Source organism: Procambarus clarkii, chromosome 14 (genome assembly GCF_040958095.1).
Source record: "Procambarus clarkii isolate CNS0578487 chromosome 14, FALCON_Pclarkii_2.0, whole genome shotgun sequence".
In the NCBI taxonomy this organism is placed as follows: domain Eukaryota; kingdom Metazoa; phylum Arthropoda; class Malacostraca; order Decapoda; family Cambaridae; genus Procambarus; species Procambarus clarkii.
In genome coordinates, this window is record NC_091163.1 from 17,140,380 (window position 1) to 17,156,073 (window position 15,694).

At 43.0% G+C, this 15,694-nt stretch overlaps 1 protein-coding gene across 1 annotated transcript; it reads right to left on the reverse strand.

Moving 5' to 3' along the window:
- Positions 1–12,560: 12,560 nt before the first annotated feature.
- Positions 12,561–15,593, reverse strand: LOC138364740 (glutamine-rich protein 2-like). Its single transcript, XM_069324708.1, has 2 exons — positions 15,056–15,593; positions 12,561–15,025 (listed from the first exon to the last, which is right to left on the reverse strand). Exons 1-2 carry the CDS (start codon positions 15,591–15,593, stop codon positions 12,561–12,563), a joined length of 3,003 nt encoding a protein of 1,000 aa, XP_069180809.1.
- Positions 15,594–15,694: the final 101 nt, after the last annotated feature.

Here is a 15,694-nt window from a genome sequence, read left to right on the forward strand (position 1 = left end):
TTCCTTTTTTTAGTCACATTTATTAATTTCAATCATTCATTAGTGTCTCCTTAAATATTTATCATGAATCTGTCCTATGAAACTAATTATTTTTTAAATATTTTCAGAAACATAAAATTTCTTGGTTTTGAATGATTGGTTCATATTTACGGCCGCTATACAACCTTGCCCTTGCTTTCAGGGGCCTGGGCAGGTGTGGACATTAGAGTTGAAACTTGTTAAATCTTCAGTAGAGAGATTTTTGGGGGAAATTTGATCTCATTACAGTGGAGAAGAGATTTTATGGAACATAATCTCCTCACACTGGACATGGGGTTATGGGAACTAAACCTTGACCAACTAGAGGTGAGATTCTAGGAAGCATGGCAAAATAAACACATGCAATGTTCACCATAAGGAACAGCAAAACGGAACGACACAGATGGAAGCTAAAGGACCACATCAGCCTCCTTAGTATGAGCTGAAAGTTAATACAGTTTATTTGAAAGAAAGATGAGGATAACTCGATACACAGATTTGTTAACCAAATATAGTCAGACAAATATTGTGTTGGAAACTACACGACTCAGGTTGTGTATGGACAGTGGCCTACACACACACACACACACACACGGGGCCGGTGTCTGAGCGGACAGCACGCTGGACGTGTGATCCTATGGTCCCGGGTTCGATTCCGGGCACCAGCGAGAAACAATGGGCGGCGTTTCTTTCACCCTATTGACTCTGTTACCTAGCAGTAAATAGGTACCTGGGAGTTGGACAGCTGTCACAGGCTGCTTCCTGGCTGTTTGTGTGTTTAATGTGAAAAAAACTAGTTAGTAACAGTTGATTGACAGTTGAGAAGCAGGCTGAAAGAGCAGAATTTAACCCCCGCAAGCACAACTTGGTGAATACAACTAAGTGAATACACACACACACATGCAAGACAAGTGAACTAAGAGAAAGAGCACAAGAAGTGAACCCAGATGTAATCGGACTCACTGAAACAAAACTCTCTGGAATCATAATGAATGCCGTGTTTCCTCAGGAGTACATAGTAATAAGGAAACAGAGGGAAGGTAGAGGAGGAGGCATAGTGGCCCTACTCATGAGAAAGGAATGGAGTTTTAAGGAGATGGCTATCCCAGGCTGTGAGGGGTTCAGAGACTACATAGCAGGAACCATGACAATGGGAGGACCAAGAATAGTAGTAGCCGTAATATACCACCCTTCCCCAAATGACAGAAGACCCAGTCAAGAGAATGAAAACAAGAACAAGGCAGTTAACACTATAATTGAGAGGGCAGCCTCTGTTGCCTGTAGAAATAGATTCCACCTGCTCATCATGGGGGACTTCATCACGGAAGGATTGACTCGGAGAACAAGGAACCGCATGGAGGCAAGAATACGTGGAGAGCACGTATTCTTGCCTTCGCACGTAGAGAGCAAGAATACGTATGGAGAGCACGCAAAACACAACTAGGTGAGTGCACACACTCAAACACGAAAAATAAAAGCAGAACCAATAAAAACTGATAATGCCCGGCACTTAAGACGGAGTTAATAACATAATCAAGTTAGAACAACCGCAATATATTTCGCAAAAGTTACTTAAGAGCCCCTTCCCCCCCCCAAAAAAAAAGATCTCGGAGGAGAAAAAATCGGAAAATTGAAAAATTCGAACTATTTAATGAAAACGAGCCGACTTGGGCTTCCAATAGTGGTCATTATGGCTTCACAACTGTTGCCACTTTCTTGATAGATTTTTCCTTGACGCCCTCCGCCCGGAACGAGGTTGTTAAGGGTGTCTCACCATTAGTGCTGCCTGCACCTCCTTGTTATTACCATACTGGTAAACTTGCAGGTAATATCGGAGCTGCTGTGATCTTGTGCGTGAAAGAAGAAGAAGAAGAAGAGTGTCACCAATCTGAAGATACTTGTTTTTTGTTCGTGTTTTATCTACGAAGGACACATTTTGAGCATTTTTTTTTGTTTCTCTGATATCATGGTCGTTTATTATAAAATGCTCCTGATGATTTGTTTTGATTTATGTTATGAATGATTTTCTAATAATTTATGTCATGTATAATTTGTTTTATGGTGTTATGACATTGCTGTGTTCTAATGTTTGTTCTTGTTTATTTATGTTCTTATATGTGTTATTATGTTCAAATATTATATTCAGTTATGTTTTCTTATCTAACAGTCTGAGTTTGTATGTTCAACTGCATGATCTTATTTACCAGTCTGAGTTCTTATGTTCTAGTATATTGTCCTTGTATGAAATTCTAGTATTATACTTCATACACTTATGTTAAAGATTTTTGTTCTTATTCTATTTTGCGCGTATTTTCCATATGTTAGTTTATTTCCTGCGGTAAGCTGCTCTCTGCGTGATTAATCTCAATAAATCTATGAAAATCGCAAGGATGCAAGCACAGAGTTACGTATATAACATATTATTGAAGGGCTTCGTATATTGCCTCGTCCCATTAGGATACTAGCTTACAATACAGGGAATACATGCACCAAGATGTGTTCCACGTGTCGCAGTGTATATTCACTGGGGAGGACATTTTAGTTCTGGGCTGTGTGTGGGCGGAGAGAGCAGGAAGAGAGATGAGAGATGAGAGAGAGAGAGAGAGAGAGAGAGAGAGAGAGAGAGAGAGAGAGAGAGAGAGAGAGAGAGAGAGAGAGAGAGAGAGAGAGAGAGAGAGAGAGAGAGAGAGGGAGAGAGAGAGAGAGAGAGAGAGAGAGAGAGAGAGAGAGAGAGAGAGAGAGAGAGAGAGAGAGAGAGAGAGAGAGAGAGAGAGAGAGAGAGAGAGAGAGAGAGAGAACAACAAGATAAAGAGGTGACCAGTGAGAAAGAGTACTGACAAAACATGAACAAAATTAACCACACTTGCGGAAGAACTCGAACTCGATCAATGCCGAGACCGTCGCTCTCAGATTTTATCATGCAACATTTTAAATCTTGATAGAACTGTAAAATGATCAAGATTCCCTGGATGCAAACCACAAGTTGCCTTACTCCCATAGTCTTCAAGGGATACCATTCCCACAAAGAGAAGTAAATTTAATATTGTGAACATTTTTGAGCTCAGAACAATTTATTTGGAATCAAACAGTGTCACTGAGTTTGTGAGACAAACTGAAAATATTGAGTCAAACAATATTCAAAACTGAGGTAGTTTTGAACATAGAGAATGAAAACGCAGAATCAGAATCCTAAACTATATTTCTAAACACTTACTACAATTCAGATTATAAAAGTACTAGCTTGACTGCACAGGTATATAGCACCTATATACCTGTATACACAGCATCTGAATCAAACTTGTATTTTTTGCATAAAATGAGTAACATTATTTAGCTTATAATTTGAAAGATGGTATTTATATATGAGAGAGCAAAGTATAGTTACCATTAGATGTCAAACAGATAATGACACAATTTTAGGAACAAAACTAGTATGATTAGGAGACTAATCGTATCGAGGTCAAGTAGTCAACATGACCTCACACAGGTCAGCAGTGCTTTACAGAGGTGGGGCGTAACTGAGGTGCGTAATTGAGTCTGCCTCCACCACATCATACCCCTAAAGTATAACAATGTGTGTGTGTAATTACCTAAGTGTAGTTACAGGATGAGAACAAGGTTCTTGGTGTCCCGTCTTCCCCGTACTCTTTGTCGTATAACGCTTTGAAACTACCGATGGTTTTGGCCTCTACCACCTTCTCACTTAACTTGTTCTAACCGTCTACCACTTTGTGAAAGAAAACTCTCTAATATTTTTTCGGCACCTTTGTTTCCTTAGCATGAATGTGTGTTCTTTTGTCCGTGAAGTTCCTTGTTTCAGGAATTCCTCTTTGTCAACTTGGTCGATTCCTGTTTTACTTTGTAAGTGGTGATCATATCACCTCCTTTTGTTCTGTCTGTATTTATTATTTGTATATGACGAATCGGGCTGTTGCCTCTTGTACCCCGCTTTTCTAACCAGTTTATTTTTCCTCTATTATTTATACTACATATATTTATCTTACACGTACACACGCACACACACACACACACTTACACATCCCCAGGAAGCAGCCCGTAATAGCTGTCTAACTCCCAAGTACCTATTTACTGCAAGGTGAACAGGTGCATCAGGGTGAAAGAAATTCTGCCCATTTTGTTTTTGCCTCTACTGGGGATTGAACCCCGGACAAAAGGCCTACGTATCCAGCGTGCTGTCCACTCAGCCACCAGCGCCCTGTGTGTGTGTGTGTGTGTGTGTGTGTGTGTGTGTGTGTGTGTGTGTGTGTGTGTGTGTGTGTGTGTGTGTGTGTGTGTGTGTGTGTGTGTATGTGTGTGTGTGGGCACGTATGTGTCAAGATATCCCAGGGAGCACTATTAGGGAGTATCAATAAGGATCGTTCCCAGTTAAGTATAAACAGGTGAACATCTTCAACTGAGTACAATGGCTCACTATCTTTCACTGTGAGTATAGGAACAACCTGTTCTCTTAAAAAGAACGTCGCTTTTGGCCGTTTGCCCGTATGGCCGAATATGGACGTAATTTGAAAATGAATAAAAAAATTAAAATAAATTTGGGATTTTTTTTCAACAACAGTACGTTAAGGGTCCTCTGATAGGTTAGGTGTGCAGGAAATTCTCATAAAGTTTCAAAACGGTATGAAAAACGTTAATGGAAAGTTGCCTCTTCTAAGCTTGCCGAGTAAGCTGGACGACTCAAACAAAAAACGGAACAGTGCGTCACTTTTGTCTGTCGATTTCATTTCAAATTACGTCGAAATTTGGCCATAGCGCACATACGAGCCAAAAGTGACGTTATTTTTAAGAGGACGGGTTGCACCACCTCTCACCCGCTATAATGCCTAACCATCTATTGTGCAACATGATAACTTGGTAAATATCAGCCATTGCATGTACCAAATATGTTGGTATTTAAAGAGCACTTTTTTCAGATCAAACAGCTCAGGAAGGCGAAGGAAAATCGCCGTTTCCTTAAAGTATATCGAACTTAATACATATTAAATAGAAAACATTTGGTAACTGGCGATAGTTAATTTTAAGGTAGACTACATGGTCCATGAAGGATTATGGCGGTAGTGTTTTAAACACGTTTAGAGCGACGGCACGTTAAAAGGATAAGAAGAGAAGACTATGGGACAGAACGGAATGGAACGGAGGGTAACCAACCATTGGTGCCATCGGGGGATCGAACTCTGATATGACTGGAAACGAGGCCACCGTTTGTACACCGATGTAGAGCGAGTCTTAAGATATTAAAATGCTGCTTGAACTTCGACTCTGGGAAGACATTATACTGATGAATAACACGGTCAGTTAAACATATTTGCATATCAAAAGATCCCGAGGAGGAACAAAGAGAGAGAGAGAAAGAGAGAGAGAGAGAGAGAGAGAGAGAGAGAGAGAGAGAGAGAGAGAGAGAGAGAGAGAGAGAGAGAGAGAGAGAGAGAGAGAGCGAGAGAGAGAGAGAGAGAGAGAGAGAGAGAGAGAGAGAGAGAGAGAGAGAGAGAGAGAGAGAGAGAGCGAGAGAGAGAGAGAGAGAGAGCGAGAGAGAGAGAGAGAGAGAGAGAGAGAGCGAGAGAGAGAGAGAGAGAGAGAGAGAGAGAGAGAGAGAGAGAGAGAGAGAGAGAGAGAGAGAGAGAGAGAGAGAGAGAGAGAGAGAGCGAGAGCGAGAGAGAGAGCGAGAGAGAGAGAGAGAGAGAGAGAGAGAGAGAGAGAGAGAGAGAGAGAGAGAGAGAGAGAGAATGAGTGAGTGAGTGAGTGAGTGAGAGAGTGAGAGAGAGAGCGAGAGAGAGAGAGAGAGAGAGAGAGAGAGAGAGAGAGAGAGAGAGAGAGAGAGAGAGAGAGAGAGAGAGAGAGAGAGAGAGAGAGAGAGAGAATGAGTGAGTGAGAGAGTGAGTGAGTCAGTGGAGGGGGAGGGAGGACGGGTGTGGGAAAGAGGTAACAGCTCGAGGGAGAGAGGCACAGAAAATTGGAAAGGTAAAAGGTGGAGAGAAGGATGGGAGTGAGGTAGACTTCATAAGGTAGGATAAAAAGGTGTCAAAAAAAAAAAGGAACCGTATGTGAGGGGATAAAATGGAACAGAAGAATAGGGGAAGGGGGTGAGTCCAACTAAAGGAGAGAGAAGAGGAGATAAAAGGAACAGGACGATCATGGGACAAGGATAAATGGAACCAAAAGAGGATTTAAATTGCAGAATGGAACAAAAGGATCGTGAGACAGGGGAAACTAGAAACGAAAGAGGTTTTGAAGGGATGAATGGAATAGAAGCCAGAGTAAGACAGTGGAATAAGGAGGAGAAAGACAGCCGGAGAGAGAGAGAGAGAGAGAGAGAGAGAGAGAGAGAGAGAGAGAGAGAGAGAGAGAGAGAGAGAGAGAGAGAGAGAGAGAGAGAGGCAGACCATTAACACCTTCACATCTCTTGCACTTTTGAACAGTGTTGCTAATTTACCAGAACAAGAAGGTTATTATTAGGATAAAGTGGTAAGACAGTATGTCAATATAGCACTTGGAAGGGATTACGAGGACCCGGGGCTGGGGATTTGTGGACTGGGGGCTGGGATATGAGGACGAGAAGCTGGGATATGAGGACTGGGAACTGATATATGATGACAGGGAGCTGGGATATGAGGACGAGGAGCTGGGATGCGATGACAAGGAGCTGGGATATTATGTCGAGGTAGATAAACGGTTCCCAGCCACATGAACCACATGATGAATGTCGTGTATAGAACCAAGAGCCATGTGGGGAAGTCATCGATGTCAAGCTGCCTTAAACGATACAGAGTAGGAGTCCTTTCCGGCCCTTGTCTGGTGTCACTCTATATCCGGCTCAACAGACGGGAACGTCCAAATGCCTTAATAATTGTACTAGTGGGCACTGGAGACGTTTAGCAGTGGGTACCGTGGACGTTTACCAGTGGTGGCAGTGGGTGGGTAGTTACATACTGCCAAGTGGTAGTAATGTATAGTTAGACCTTGGTTAGGTTAGGTGTTTATGTTCTCTTGGAGGTTATTTGTATATGAAGTACGTGGGTGAAGCATTGTCAGCTTTGGGGTTCGAACTGAGGTCGTCAGCGAAGCACTGTTCGACAAATATTAGAACGTCATCAGTTGGTAGTCGCGTGTAAACAGTTTTTTCAGTCATAACAGGTGGTTCGACAGCTGGATTAACGAGCCTATGTTAATGAGGATAGGCTGTAAACTAACTGCCAAATTGTGCTAAACACTCTTCTACTGTTCGAATTCCACCTTTCTAAATGCTTCTCCCATGCTAACATCAACCAATAACTAAATTAGATTTATGACACTATATCGTTGCCTTACGTAACAAATTACGAAAGTGTGTATTTATGATCTTCAATAGCTTGCATGAGCAGAATCTCGCAATATTAAACAAATTATCATTAAATTTCCAACTTCCAGGCCAAGGAGATAAATGAATTGATCTACATAACCTAAATATTAGCCGTAGCGAGGACGGAAAAATAATGTAATTCTCCCGTGGGTGATGACATATGGCTTCGTTATATTAAATTCTTGGCCGAGAAGCATACAGGGCTCTCCGACATGCGTCTTATGAGCCTGACAAGAGTATTAATGCTTGTGCCTTACATTTGTAATATAACCAGTGGTTTTGGTCCCAAGGTTACTGCTTTATTTACGGTAAAAATTGCATTACAACGAATAAATATAAGAGAATAAAGCTTTGTTTGAAAGCATGTTTAAAAAAGTTCCTAATTAGCCATGAGCAGGTAGATGTTCCAGGAAATTTTCGTGACCGTTGAGGACCCCAAATGACCTGGATACTGATGAGCGTAAAACACCTAATAACTATTCAATCAGCTCTATCATTTAGTACATAACTATTCAAGTAGCTCTATTATAAAGTACTTGCCCTTATTTTGGGAATTTCTTGTCCACGATAATACCATATGTTGCAACGACTCAATGTAGCCAATTACTGATTCTCTAACAAAAAGGATATATAATGTTGGCGATCTTATATTTGAAAGAAAGTGCACACTAACTTTTTCTACAACTCTCTCCAAAAATATGGAAAAGTGTCACATGGGAAAACAGATGTTTCCCTTTGCATGAACAAAGTAATTTTGTCTTATAACGATCTAAATACGTCCAGTTACAGAACCTTTTTCGGCAACTGGTTAGCAAGAAAGGGTTACATATTATAAACATAACACAATATGATAACACAAGATGTTATTGAATAAGTTATATTTATGCCCGTACTGCAGTAACTCCGTATACAAAGTGTAGTTATAACTTGCAACAAAGTAACTATCTGGATAAACTAAAAACAATTGTAATGATAATTATCATAAAAAATATATAATTATACGAACGATGCAATATTGAGAGAGAAGTCATGACCCAACCACACACCTGAAAATGAGTAGACGACGTTTCGGTCCGCTCTGGACCATTATCAAGTCGATTGGTAGAGAGATGTTAAACTACTTGTGTAATGTCTAAGTAATGTCATGGTTATTATTTTGAGTGCGATGTAATCTTGAAAAATCCTACACTTTCTCCCGATCTCTTTCTTGCATCATTTAGTCGTGATTCAGTTCAACTGCTTCTTCCTCTTCATCTCTGTCTATCTGTCTCTCTTAAACTAACTTTCTTCCGTGATCTCCAAAGACTTTCAGAAATTACTATTCGCATATCACATATTTGTAATCCTCTTCTTCTGCATCTCATTTATCGATTTGGTTCAAAGTCTCTCTCAATCATCAACTTCCAATATGCGTTCATGCCCCACTTTCCTGCCAATATCTCTACAACGTAATATCTCAAAAGCTTTAATATCTCACTTCTGATGTGTGTAATACATATATGTATGTATGTATGTATGTATGTATTTGTGTATGTATGAATTTGTGTATGTATGTATGTATGTATGTATGTATGTATGTATGTATGTATGTATGTATGTATGTATGTATGTATGTATGTATGTATGTATGAATGGATGACTACAACCCCTCCCTTCACGAACGTTAACAATGTTAATTGTAAGCATTTATATTTGAAGTAGATATTTTACATATAATTACAGCCTGAGGAAGGCCATGAATACTACAATCTTACGAATGACAATGCTTTGACTAATATATTTAATAGAGTCATTTGTTGCCAAACGTGAAACACAAGAGTGAATTGAATGATTGTTCCTGGTACACAACTCGTTTACTCTCGTTTGTGTGTTTTAGTTGGATGATGTTTTAAAGCTGATGCTAATCAAAATAAAAGGCCAGGAAAAATACGTATTAAAAGCATCTCTTTTTGAAGAATGGAGATACAAGCGTGCAAGCTGAATGGTGTTTGATGTACACAAAATCTTTTTTGCTGGGCACACGCTTTCAGTGCTAATTGACATCGTTCTCGATGAGTTAGGTGATGACTGTCCACGATGAGTTAGTTAAGCTGGGGTTAATTTTCACCGATAGATTAGTTGAGAATACCTCAGGTGAGCCTACTTGGGATTAGGTGAGCATGAACTGTTTACAGTGGAGTACCTCAGAAGAACCTACGTAGGTGTGAGGTCTACGAGAGGAATTATTAACAGTGGGTACCTCAGGGAAGCCTAACTGGGGTGCAGTTACAAGGTTGTTCCAAGTAGCACGGGGTTATGGTGAGCCCGTAGTGGACTTATCTGGCACAGGAGCAGGGCTGTAACTCCCGTTACAAGGAAAAAATGTAGATATTAGTGTGGGTACACCTCACTCTACGATTCACCTAACCTTATCTTAGAGAGCGGCGAAGGGTAGGGTGAGGTGAACAAATCCACAAGGGCCGTGATGAGGGTTCGAACTTACGACCGGGATGATCCCAGACGCTGATTTGATCCCAGTTGATCCCAGATCCCAGGTGATTGTTGCCTGACTCCGGCAACAGGACAGACAGCTGACCTATGGAAATTTTAATTTTCTCTTTGTTTTTCCTCATTTTCTTGGCACAGTTTAACACGGAATTTGGATAATATAAGTTTACAAAGACCTTAAAACTTTCTTATTGTCTTCTTGACTTTTAATCCATTTATTAAAGAGGTGTATTCTAATATGTATCTTTTAAATCAGTACTTGATTTAAAAGATACATGTTAATGAAATGTGTTGAAATGTTTCACAAACATTGCTTCAAAATCAGTGTAATTTCGATCGCTTCGCTCCCGTAAACACTTTCCGCACTTAATACAGAATATGAATGCAATCTAAAATATTGAGAAGTGATTTGTAATTTTGTGTTTTGATATATGTGAATGTATGCGCGACTTAATACAATGTGCGGCCTAATGAAATTTTCGGAAAGAAAAAATTGGGTTTCCGTAAGGGGTAAAGGTTTTCTTCAATGTTCTATTTCCTTCCCCTGTAAGGTAGAAGCTCCTCCATTCTCATGACATGTTTTTCTCCTCTATTAACGCCATAAGAGAAGTCCTACAGAGGCGTAAGCCCGTCCACAATGTCTGCTGCTCTAAGCATTTTTCTTTACGAAATGACCCCAAAGACTTGACAATGTTGTGCGTTGCAGAGGATATGGGGGTCCAGGCGGGTGCTATAGAGATGACCACCGTGTACATGGCCAACTTGGCCCTGTCTCCTGGCCTCATTATGGCCCTGGGAGTGCCTGGGGATAGTGTTAGGTTATTGTGCTTGTCTTGACGGATGTTGATAGTGAGAGGGCTCTTTCTATTTATTTTAGAGTGAATTCTCATTCTGCCTTCTCTCTCGGTGGGTAATCTCGTTTATATGGGGGAGCCTCTTTACTCGTCTTTACTCCCGCGAACTCTCCATTTGGGAGTGTTTAAAATCTAATTCTTTTTGGTGGTGTGTCTTCCATAAGTCAGTTCTTTTTGTGTCACTTTTTACATTATTCCAAGCCAGACCTGTCCATGCTAGGCACGTCCCTAAAGGCAATAACTGGAAATATTGGGTGAAATTTGACACAAGCGCTTGGCTTCCAGCCTGAGACAGACTGAGAGATAAACAGATATATATATATATATATATATATATATATATATATATATATATATATATATATATATATATATATATATATATATATATATATATATATATATATATATATATATATATATTTAGGTCAATATTGTCAATTACTTTATATAATTCAACAACGTGTTCTAAATAGGTATTTATCTAGCATGGTCACCTAATGATTCTACATGGGCCTCCGTAGCTACAGAATATATCTAAACATCTACAGATTCAACCAATTAATTTACATGAATTAACTTATCAGATAAGCTGGTACACCAATGGTTTTACATAACTCCCGCTTACCTGAATTTAATCTTCATTTGAATACAGATTATCGTCAAGTTGACTGTCCATAGTTGAGGGCTCCTATGAGGCATAAATGTAATTATAACTTGAAGCCTTGTAAATGTAATCCAACTCTTCGTATGTTGACCAGACCATACACAAGAAAGTGAAGGGACGACGACGTTTCGGTCCGTCCTGGACCATTCTCAAGTCGATCGACTGGAGAATGGTTCAGGACGGACCGAAACGTCGTCGTCCCTTCACCTTCTAGTGTGTGGTCTGGTCAACATACTTTATCCACGTTATTGTGACTCATCGCCTGCAACTCTTCGTAATTGGATTACAAAACATAGCGTTTTTGTCCAATTTTCCTTACTGCTTCATGAATGAAAGAATGTCTAAATTGCTCTCATTTTACGATATAATTATCGTTGTCACTATTATTTTAACTAGAGCATGGCGATTATTTACTTCAATATTTATATAATATCGAAAACTAACGAACAAATCTTTGCAATATAGCATTCATCATCTTTGGATCTAAATTTAGGGAACACAGATAAGCCCTGATATTTCTATCGTTATTCATACCAGAAATACATTAGACAAAGTAAATTTTGCCTCTGATTACAAGAACTATTCTGCCTCTATTTTGAACTTGCTTCTGATCAGTTTTAGTTTCAATAAAGTTCCAAAAATATTTTGAGAAATGTGTTCAAGAGACGATGACTTTAGCTGTGACTACAACAAGACGAAGATAGTAATGCTAACTTCACGGTGTTCGGGGAATTATCTTCCATACCGGGAAGATCATCAACAGATCCACATCCAGCTCTGGCGTCGAAGACGAATTCGTTTCTGGAAAGCCAGACTCGTACAAACCTAACTCGTACAAGCCAGACCCGTACAAGCCAGACTCGTACTAGCCAGACTCGTGCAAGCCAGACTCGTACTAGCCAGACTCGTGCAAGCCAGACTCGTGCAAGCCAGACTCGTACTAGCCAGACTCGTGCAAGCCAGACTCGTACTAGCCAGACTCGTGCAAGCCAGACTCGTACAAGCCAGACTCGTACTAGCCAGACTCGTGCAAGCCAGACTCGTACAAGCCAGACTCGTGCAAGCCAGACTCGTACTAGCCAGACTCGTGCAAGCCAGATTCGTGCAAGCCAGACTCGTGCAAGAGAGACTCGTACTAGCCAGACTCGTGCAAGCCAAACTCATGCAAGCCAGACTCGTACTAGCCAGATTCGTGCAAGCCAGACTCGTACAAGCCAGACTCATGCAAGCCACACTCGTACAAACCAGACTCGTGTAAGCCAGACTCGTACAAGCCAGACTCGTGCAAGCAAGACTCGTGCAAGCCAGACTCGTACAAGCGAGACTCGTACAAGCCAGACTCGTACAAGCCAGACTCGTACAAGACAGACTCGTACAAGCCAGACTCGTTCAAGCCAGACTCGTAAAAGCCAGACTCGTACAAGCCAGACTCATACAACCCAGACTCGTACAAGCTAGACTCATACAAGCCAGACTCGTACACGCCAGACTCGTACAAACCAGACTCGTACAAGCCAGACTCGTACAAGCCAGACTCGTACAAGCCAGACTCGTGCAAGCCAGACTCATACAAGCCAGACTCATACAAGCCAGACTCGTACAAGCCAGACTCATACAAGCCAGACTCGTACAAGCCAGACTCGTACAAGCCAGACTCGTACAAGCCAGACTCGTACAAGCCAGACTCGTACATGCCAGACTCGTGCAAGCCAGACTCATACAAGCCAGACTCGTACAAGCCAGACTCGTACAAGCCAGACTCGTACAAGCCAGACTCGTACAAGCCAGACTCGTACATGCCAGACTCGTACATGCCAGACTCGTACATGCCAGACTCGTACAAGCCAGACTCGTACAAGCCAGACTCATACAAGCCAGACTCGTACAAGCCAGACTCGTATATGCCAGACTCGTACAAGCCAGACTCATACAAGCCAGACTCGTACAAGCCAGACTCGTACAAGCCAGACTCATACAAGCCAGACTCGTACAAGCCAGACTCGAACCAGCCAGACTCGTACAAGCCAGACTCGTACAAGCCAGACTCGTACAAGCCAGACTCGTACATGCCAGACTCGTGCAAGCCAGACTCATACAAGCCAGACTCGTACAAGCCAGACTCGTACAAGCCAGACTCGTACAAGCCAGACTCGTACATGCCAGACTCGTACATGCCAGATTCGTACATGCCAGACTCGTACAAGCCAGACTCGTACAAGCCAGACTCATACAAGCCAGACTCGTACAAGCCAGACTCGTATATGCCAGACTCGTACAAGTCAGACTCATACAAGCCAGACTCGTGCAAGCCAGACTCGTGCAAGCCAGACTCATACAAGGCAGACTCGTACATGCCAGACTCGTACAAGCCAGACTCGTACAAGCCAGACTCATACAAGCCAGACTCGTACAAGCCAGACTCGTACATGCCAGACTCGTACATGCCAGACTCGTACAAGCCAGACTCGTACAAGCCAGACTCATACAAGCCAGACTCGTACAAGCCAGACTCGTATATGCCAGACTCGTACAAGCCAGACTCATACAAGCCAGACTCGTACAAGCCAGACTCGTACAAGCCAGACTCATACAAGCCAGACTCGTACAAGCCAGACTCGAACAAGCCAGACTCGTACAAGCCAGACTCGTACAAGCCAGACTCGTACAAGCCAGACTCGTACATGCCAGACTCGTGCAAGCCAGACTCATACAAGCCAGACTCGTACAAGCCAGACTCGTACAAGCCAGACTCGTACAAGCCAGACTCGTACATGCCAGACTCGTACATGCCAGATTCGTACATGCCAGACTCGCACAAGCCAGACTCGTACAAGCCAGACTCATACAAGCCAGACTCGTACAAGCCAGACTCGTATATGCCAGACTCGTACAAGTCAGACTCATACAAGCCAGACTCGTGCAAGCCAGACTCGTGCAAGCCAGACTCATACAAGGCAGACTCGTGCAAGCCAGACTCATACAAGCCAGACTCGTGCAAGCCTGACTCGTACAAGCCAGACTCATACAAGCCAGACTCGTGCAAGCCAGACTCGTGCAAGCCAGACTCATACAAGGCAGACTCGTGCAAGCCAGACTCGTACAAGCCAGACTCGTGCAAGCCTGACTCGTACAAGTCAGACTCATACAAGGCAGACTCGTGCAAGCCAGACTCGTGCAAGCCAGACTCGTGCAAGCCAGACTCGTACAAGCCAGACTCGTGCAAGCCTGACTCGTAGAAGCCAGACTCGTGCAAGCCTGACTCGTACAAGCCAGACTCATACAAGCCAGACTCGTGCAAGCCAGACTCGTGCAAGCCAGACTCATACAAGGCAGACTCGTGCAAGCCAGACTCGTACAAGCCAGACTCGTGCAAGCCTGACTCGTACAAGCCAGACTCATACAAGGCAGACTCGTACAAGCCAGACTCGTACAAGGCAGACGCGTGCAAGCCTGACTCGTACAAGCCAGACTCATACAAGGCAGACTCGTGCAAGCCAGACTCGTGCAAGCCAGACTCGTGCAAGCCTGACTCGTACAAGCCAGACTCATACAAGCCAGACTCGTGCAAGCCAGACTCGTGCAAGCCAGACTCATACAAGGCAGACTCGTGCAAGCCAGACTCGTACAAGCCAGACTCGTGCAATCCTGACTCGTGCAAGCCTGACTCTTACAAGCCAGACTCATACAAGGCAGACTCGTGAAAGCCAGACTCGTGCAAGCCAGACTCGTGCAAGCCAGACTCGTACAAGCCAGACTCGTGCAAGCCTGACTCGTACAAGCCAGACTCGTGCATGCCTGACTCGTACAAGCCAGACTCGTACAAGCCAGACTCGTGCAAGCCAGACTCGTGCAAGCCAGACTCATACAAGGCAGACTCGTGCAAGCCAGACTCGTACAAGCCAGACTCCTGCAAGCCTGACTCGTACAAGCCAGACTCATACAAGGCAGACTCGTACAAGCCAGACTCGTACAAGCCAGACTCGTGCAAGCCTGACTCGTACAAGCCAGACTCATACAAGGCAGACTCGTGCAAGCCAGACTCGTGCAAGCCAGACTCGTGCAAGCCAGACTCGTGCAAGCCAGACTCGTACAAGCCAGACTCGTGCAAGCCTGACTCGTACAAGCCAGACTCGTGCAAGCCTGACTCGTACAAGCCAGACTCATACAAGCCAGACTCGTGCAAGCCAGACTCGTGCAAGCCAGACTCATACATGGCAGACTCGTGCAAGCCAGACTCTTGCAAGCCAGACTCGTGCAAGCCAGACTCGTACAAGCCAGACTCGTACAAGCCAGACTCGTACAAGCCAGACTCGT